This window comes from Vespula vulgaris, chromosome 20 (assembly GCF_905475345.1).
Source record: "Vespula vulgaris chromosome 20, iyVesVulg1.1, whole genome shotgun sequence".
NCBI classification, from domain to species: domain Eukaryota; kingdom Metazoa; phylum Arthropoda; class Insecta; order Hymenoptera; family Vespidae; genus Vespula; species Vespula vulgaris.
In genome coordinates this window covers 86029-93834 of record NC_066605.1, presented here as the reverse complement: position 1 = coordinate 93834, position 7806 = coordinate 86029, and the positions used below count along the sequence as shown (strand labels likewise).

The 7806-nt window shown below is 41.8% G+C and overlaps 2 protein-coding genes across 2 annotated transcripts; one reads left to right on the top strand and one right to left on the bottom strand.

Moving 5' to 3' along the window:
* Positions 1–887: 887 nt before the first annotated feature.
* LOC127071016 (sodium channel protein Nach-like) lies at positions 888–5056 on the top strand. Its single transcript, XM_051009714.1, has 10 exons — positions 888–1045; positions 1135–1341; positions 1454–1619; positions 1706–1857; positions 1966–2077; positions 2200–2509; positions 2607–2657; positions 2769–2961; positions 3068–3174; positions 3279–5056. Exons 1-10 carry the CDS (start codon positions 888–890, stop codon positions 3443–3445), a joined length of 1623 nt encoding a protein of 540 aa, XP_050865671.1. The 3' UTR covers positions 3446–5056.
* A 142-nt stretch (positions 5057–5198) lies between these two features.
* LOC127071003 (caspase-8) lies at positions 5199–7768 on the bottom strand. Its single transcript, XM_051009691.1, has 6 exons — positions 6602–7768; positions 6260–6504; positions 5986–6178; positions 5779–5904; positions 5570–5707; positions 5199–5501 (listed from the first exon to the last, which is right to left on the bottom strand). Exons 1-6 carry the CDS (start codon positions 7179–7181, stop codon positions 5311–5313), a joined length of 1473 nt encoding a protein of 490 aa, XP_050865648.1. The 5' UTR covers positions 7182–7768; the 3' UTR covers positions 5199–5310.
* Positions 7769–7806: the final 38 nt, after the last annotated feature.

Here is a 7806-nt window from a genome sequence, read left to right as displayed (position 1 = left end):
CGTGTGCTCGAGCACACGGTTCACGGTGTTTAACACTTTATCTATCTCCTCCGAGTTATTAATGACACTCGCTGAGTCAGACACGGCAGAGCGGTGAGAAGCGGCATCTTCAAAGTTTAATATCCGAACAACCGAGTCACTCGGCCGAGACAGTCCTCGAGTGAACGAGAGACAGAGAGAAAGGGAATCTACGGAGACGGCTGCGGAGGATACGTTTCGACTTTCAATATCGCCTTCCTTCCTCCTGGCGTCGCGGTCGCATCGAGAGCATTTAATTTCGATCGAAGGACCAGGACGACGAGTGGCTCGATACGTCCAAATATTCCGTTCCTCCACGAGGTTCATCTCCTCCTTTCGAGGTTCGAGATACGTGCCATCCATTCCCTTCGAGACGAAACAATCGCTCCGAATTCTATCCCCATACAGCTCCGCGGTAGACTCATCCATACGTAGGACGACTCTTTTCCCATTTCCAGATATCTCCAGAGAAATGATTTTAACGTTGATTATTCTCCGGAATGGAAAGGGAATATCCTGCCATCTAATGTCAAGGTCGCCAGAAGGAAGGCTCTCGGTTTACGTCCACCTTTATACGACACACGCGTGCTGTTTCTCCCGATCGATGCCCTTACCATTTGCATATCGAATGTAATCGGTTAGGTTGGATTTATCGCGTCGACGAGCAGAATCGATGAAAAACATTGAATGAATATTTTATAGTCGTACGAGGTGGCCGTCGCACGCACGACGATTCCGCTTCAAATACCGCTCAGTTCGCGTCTACGCGTTTTCCTCCAACGCGAGAGGGAAAGGAACGAGCTTTCGATTCGAGCGAAGGAAAGACAGGACGAGGGAATAAAGAAATTCTCGAATTCGACGGAAGGAATATGAAAAGGTTGCTGAGGAAGAACGGCAGGAGGGATTCCTCCGGGCCAAAGAAAATCCGCTGGAACGTTTTCAAGAATCAAGCCCGAGAATTTTGTCTCGCGACAGGACTCCACGGGTACAAGTACGTCGCGCAATCTCAACGTTCGAAAATCGAACGGTACGGAGCCATTTCCAAAGCGATTCCCGAACACTTACTCCCAATACTCAACGTTCAACCTCTCTTTCGTTCTCGTATCGTTCCTTCAGAATAATTTGGGCGATCGTCTTGTTCGGCTCCTTGTGCTGTGCGATCGTCCTTATGAAGATCGCTTGGGATTACTACGCTTCTCATCCAACGCTCACGGTGATAGAGACGACTCATCGAGGTATATGGAATTATCCGTTTCCCGCTGTAACGATTTGCAATATCAATCGAATATCCCTCAACCTGACGAGAAGCTTGGTCGAGATGCTGTGAGTATATATACGGTTTGGGATACGCGCGATCGCTTTACCTCGTCTCATCGCTCGTTTGCTTCATCTCGTCTCGACGTCCGCTTCAGAGACCGTCGACGTTTCTCCGTAGGTCATATCCGTCGAATGTGTCCAAGGAGTTTCTCGTTCAAGAATTTCGATTGCTTTTGGAGTTACTCGATCCTGGCGTGTTCGAGCACGACGTTACGGAAAATCTTACTCGTTTGCAGGACATTATTGACGATAACGGACTAACGATAACGGAGGTGATGGAAAAGGTAACGATGGAATTTACAACTAACGGACGATCCTTCTCTCCCGGAGAGGGTCTTGCCCTCTTTTCTAGAAACGTCAAACTTTCAAGGTTACGAAGAACTGCAGCGATCTCCTAACGTCGTGCAAGTGGAACGACGACTCGTTCGAGTGCGAGGAATTCTTCGATCGGATACTGACCAGGGACGGTATCTGTTGCAGCTTCAATTACGTCTCGCCGCGCGACGTCGAAAATTCGTACGAGTACGAAAATGCTTGAGTCGATATACGAAGGATCGTTTCGATCCGTTTAATTCGAGCGGAGAAGGACGCGTGCGTCGCGTTTACACTCGTATTATTCTCTTGTTCAAGCTCGAAGCCGAGAAAGATACCAGCGTGCGGATATCAAACTGGTCTGGCCGTAACGGTGAATCCCGATCCAGAGGACTACTTCGCGACCATTCTCGGATCCTTCGGTGTCAAGGTAAATCTCGCGAGCGAGCCACGTGACGTTTCCTTAGATTCCTTCGCGCGTTCTCAATCGTCAAACGATCTTTCACGATTATCGAAAGAGGTTAACAACGAGTTCGTCGCGTTCTGTCGAAGGTCTTGGTTCACTATCCGTACGATTATCCGGACCACAACGCGAACGACAAGCTGATCGGTTTGAACAGGCAAGCGTTCCTCAGCGTCTCGCCCGAAGAAACTTACGCGATGTTGGACGTTAAGGATCTCGCGATATCAACGAGAAATTGCATTTTTAGCGACGAAGGGGATGAGATACCGAAGGATAAGGACGTTGGCTACAGAAGATTAACGTCCGGAAGATACTCCTACATAAATTGCATGGCCGAATGCCGTGCCAATACCATTAGGAATAAGTGCGATTGCATCCCATATTATTTTCCATCGAACGGTCAGTATATCGACGACGTCCGTCTTCGCTCGGGAGAAAGTAACTAGAACTCGTACGCTCTTCGACGTCCTTATACCTCTGTCATTGAACGTTTCAGATGCCAGAGTCTGCAATTTGAAGGACGTCGAGTGCTTGTCGATGTACAGACGTAGGTATAACTCCAATGGCGGAGTTCGACTCTCCGACTCGTTTGAAGTAACGCCGAATGAGGAAAAGATCTCTCTCACTCTCTCTCTCTCTCTCTCTCTCTCTCTCGCAGCTTGGTACGACACGTCGTGGCCCGGAGAGGGCACGGAACGAATTACGCTCGAGGATAACGTGGACGTGGTGTACGAGAGACCTTGCGGATGTATCCCCGATTGTACCTTGTTTCGATATCCGGTAGACGTTTCCCAAGGGATTCTGGATACCAACGTTTCCTTCGATGGATTTCGTTACCTAAGGAAGACCGGGTAAAAGACAAATGTTCGACTTTTGTCGAGCCCATGGAATCGCAATTTTTCATTATTCCTATGTCGTCTCTAACGAGGATAATAACGATGAGTTTTCTCTTCGAAGGAAACACGAAGGATCCCAAAATCAAAGCATAATCCATGTCTTCTTTAGCGATTTGATAGCCATTCAGTATCGTCGAAGAGTTCATTATAATTGGCGTAACTTGTTCGGTAAGTTCTACGATGAACGATAAGCGAACCGATCGAACGGACGGCTATTATCCATTCCTATTGGTGTTAAATACTCTCGTCTGATCGTCCGAATGATGTTTCAGCTTCGTTCGGCGGACTCTTGGGACTATTCGTTGGATTCAGTCTTATGTCCGGCTTCGAAATAATATATTTCTTTATCATTCGAATAATCACTGATAGACTCGTAAACAACGATCGGGAGAATCGTAACAAATCGCGAAGCTTCCCCTCCGAGATACAAAGTAATTAGAAATTACCCACGGATCGTCTCGCTTTCGACGCTAAAACCGTGTCGACGCTCATCGTCGATCGCCAAGGATAATTTCCGAACGTTACCGCGTTCCGCGTCATCGACAAGCATCTCGTCGCTCGATCGTGCATTCGTCGCGGATCCACGCCGCGCTGTTTCTTATCGCGAACGCATCTGCATTATCGACTCGAGGTAAAATCGCTGTCCTAATCTTCTTTTTTTTTTACCAACGCAACGAGCACGATTTCGAATATACGTCTCGAGATGGCAGACGATGTTATTTTTCCGATCAGTGCTTCTGCAATTTTTTTTCATCTCTGTAAAAGCGCAAACCATCCCTTTCATCGAATTTCATTTTTTTCCGTCCCCGATACCCTTATTCCCTTCCGAAAGACAAAAAGCACGAATCATCCAGCGAACGTACGTCGAAACGAAAAGATTTGTCCGCGATATCCATAGAATTCAAGTACGTGCGTCGAGCGTTCGCGTCCGCTCGATAAGTAGCGCGAGAGAGTACTTTGCTCGCTTACCCTGGCACGGAGAGAAGACGGCTATTTTCCAAATATCATATTCCTCGGTGACGTCCGACGTAGATCATCTTTCTTCTTACCGCCATCGGAACATTCCCTCGAAGAAATTCCCGTTCCGGCTTCTTCGAACGCATTTTCAATTATTTCCGAGTACTACCGAGTCCGTATCCACGACTTTAAATTATAAGTTAAACGTCATTTTCGGGACACTCGATTTTCACACGCGAACTTTGCAAATGTCGATGTCTCAGAATATTATATGCGAGATAGACGTACGACGAATGTAGAGATTAATTCTTCAACTATTCGTACGATTTATTAATCGTTCGTCTTTTGATTCACGGTGTACGATTCAAAGTGTACGTCACGGCGTACTCGCGTATGCCCAATGACGAAGTAGTGCGCGCGCGGCGGGAATCTTAGCAAAGTTAAAAACTACCCATCCACCGATACGAGACGTACGGATACCGATCGTTGAAGTGCCTCGTGGATTTTTTCCTTTGCAATTTCTATATCGCACGCTATTTCGTCGTAACAGTCGGGAAGACAAAACAAAGCCTACACATTTATCGGCGCCGAGTACGTCGAAGGGGCGCTGTGCGCATACGCGACGCGAATTATTCAACCGTTTTTGCGTTCGACGTGGCTCCGTATCGTTCTCGTTAATTTCAGGTAATTAGTTTTCTTCTTTTTTCTAACGTAGACCCTCCTCTTATATATCTCCCATATACACCCACACGATACTTTCAACCGTCTCGTTTGACTTGTAAAGCTCCAAATATAAATTGATCGGTAACACGACGTAGCAAAGGTGCTTGGAAATACGACAATTTTAGTAGATTTAACGATGCTCCGTGCATCTTCGGAAGCAACGAGCTCCGCGTGGTGGCCTTCGGGTTTACTCCGTATCAATTGCTATCCGTGACGATCGAATAGCAACGTAAAAAAGCACCGTGCAACGGTCGCATACTTTGGTACGTTTCCAAAATGTTTTTTCTTTTATCTTTAACATCATATCGTACTATTCAACGATTACATATCGCTTATCGCAACGGATATAATATATAACTTTATTATGATTTCTTTGGGAATCGTACCGCGGATTTTAAAATCACTGCTGAAATGATCTTTTTGCTTTTTCTTTTTCATTACGTTCTCACGATGTATAAATATTCTATATATATATATGTGTGTGTGTGTGTGTGTGTGTGTGTATCACGTCATAAAAATACTATAAATATATAATATGCAGAAGTGTACAACGAGTAATAAAATACTTTGAAAGAGTAAATACACAAAACAGACATTATATTAAAAGAATTTCTTCCCTTTGTCCTAAGGATTGTACTGCGGTAATTCAAAATCGCTATGTAAACGACAACTGAGTAATTCAGGCAACTGGGCGATACAATCGTCGTTTATAGTTCCACGCTTATTTTGTATCACTTCGATGACTTTCGTTACGCACTCAAAAAAGCTTTTGTTACGTTGGAATATATTGCACAATCCTTGAATAAACCACGAACCTACGTACAGAAAAAAAATAGACGGGTTGTAAGAATTTGTTGAAAATGTCGAAATTCATGCCCAATACCTTCTCGTTTGTCGCGCAAGGACACAAAACCTTGCAACGTAGACATAAAAATACAAAAGTTCATGCGTGCCGTTATATCGGCTGTCACAGGTTCATCTAGCCCATCCGTTGTTATGCTATCGTGGTTTAGAACTTTCCCTAAAACGATATAGCTATTAAATATACTGTGCTTCTTCGTCAAATACCGTTGAATATACTTATACTTTCACCTCTTATTTTTCCTTGACAAGCTTGAATAATAACTATCTTTATTATTTTACTAAATTCTGGGCAGCAGAAAGCATTACTGATACTTTCGATAGATACTTCTTTCTCGTCGACCGCGATGATACCTCCTTGAATATAAACTTTGTCAAGTTGCATATACTTATTAGAACAGCGCACATTGGAACGCGATATTGGTTCGTGGAGATTACCTTTATAGCCATGACTCAATATGCATAAAAAGATACAGTCGTAGTCGCATCCAAACTGCTTGGAAAGATTCCTGATAGTTGAAAGTATTTCATGTTTCGTCAAATTTTCGACGATATCAACGGTAAATCCAAATCCTTTAAACGTTTTCAATAATGCATCGGCATCTACCGTTGTTCCAAAACGGGTTTCGTACTAAAATTTTTAATGACAGCAATCGATCGTAAGGGGAGATTTTAAGTTATATATAACGTTTCCCAAAAAATTTCATACTACCTGCAGTCCACGGAAATTTATTTCATTTATAATTACGCACAATCCCTTTTTTATCTTACGTATGCTCTTGTCACTGTAGCCAGGTTCTATTACATTAGTCTGACAGAAAGAAGTTGCTTCTTCCAACGTACCCGCGCTCGATATATTTCGATTCCTGTCGTAGCATTTTAAATCTCGAATTACTTGTTTTATATCGTCAAAGGCGTTCAAATGTTTTAACAAATCTTTTAAATTTCCTTCCTTGGCTGTAGATCGATTAGTCTTGTATGAGATACCAAAGAACTTAAAAAAAAATATTTTAAAGTTAAAGAAATATTAGGAAAGAATCGGAAGATAATGTACCTGAAAAAATAGAGATATATCCTATGTTCATCCAATATAATAGATGTAATTCCAATTGATCTATATCTTCCAGCATTGCTTCGTACTTTTTATCCTTGTCGATGGAAAGAAAGATTTTATCCTCTTTGACGGAATGCAACAACGCTTTTGTTTCTTCCTCGGTTAACGATTCGCATAATATGTATAAACACTTTGCAATCGGATTTAATTGTTTTGTATACAATCCGCAATTTGACAGGTAGTATTTCTTCAAATCTTCATATCGTAGTCCCAATTTTTTTATGACTTTTCTATTGTTACAAATACAAATAGATTCTAATAATTTGTCCTCCCAATTTTCTTGATTTTCTTTGACAACTTCTATTATCACAAACGTTCCATGTTCCTTAGCTTTGCAATAAAGTTCGAAAACTTTCGGAAATACATTCTTATAATCGCTAGCCATTAGAAATAATATAGAAATTATATCGTCTATGTCAAGATCGTTTTCGATCTTTTCTAAGATATCTAAATTTATTTTTTCTTTTGCCATATTTGTTTCTACGTCCATATGAGGAATCGCATCGGAGACCAACGACATCGTTGATATTATATCGCATTAACGATTCGTTGATAAATTTAAAGATGTACGATTAGTAAAACACGTTTGGTAATGTGATTAATTTAAAGAAAAAAGAAAAAAGGAGATATAATACCGTAAATATAACACCATTGACAATTTCTCTTTCGATAAAAAATACTTCCTTTATATCTTAATGTCAAATAAATCTTACGGTCTAATACTTTCACTATCTTTTCTCACATTTTTGACGATTATAAAAATTCGACGGTAGCAAGTTGCAAATAATACGCAATATACGTACGACAAACATATACGCATATGTCGTAAGTACGTTATCGTTGTTAACAACGTCAAATATGCATGGACAACGATGTAACTAGCGATAACTGCATTTCTTTAATCTCGTAGAAATACCGAGATAATGAAAAGGAAACGGAAGTGTCTGAAAACTCGTCGTTTATTACTTTCGCCATTTAAACAAAAGTTTTATATTTTTAAGAATCCGATACTCGTGATACGTATCACGTCAACCGTTTCTCCTTAAATTCATCCCAGCACTAGTAGCATTAACTTGTAATCTGTTATAAATAATAAATAGTAAGTTCTATGTTTATACTTTTATCTAAGTAAATACGAATAGGCT

Coding starts and splice junctions, on each gene's coding strand:
- LOC127071016 (XM_051009714.1), top strand. CDS start 888: ATGAAAAGGTTGCTGAGGAAGAACGGCAGGAGGGATTCCTCCGGGCCA. Junction 1,046..1,134: donor CAACGTTCGAAAATCGAACG/GTACGGAGCCAT, acceptor TCGTTCCTTCAG/AATAATTTGGGCGATCGTCT. Junction 1,858..1,965: donor GACGTCGAAAATTCGTACGA/GTACGAAAATGC, acceptor CTCTTGTTCAAG/CTCGAAGCCGAGAAAGATAC.
- LOC127071003 (XM_051009691.1), bottom strand. CDS start 7,181: ATGTCGTTGGTCTCCGATGCGATTCCTCATATGGACGTAGAAACAAAT. Junction 6,505..6,601: donor ATATATCTCTATTTTTTCAG/GTACATTATCTT, acceptor ATCGATCTACAG/CCAAGGAAGGAAATTTAAAA. Junction 5,905..5,985: donor ATTGAGTCATGGCTATAAAG/GTAATCTCCACG, acceptor TTTATATTCAAG/GAGGTATCATCGCGGTCGAC.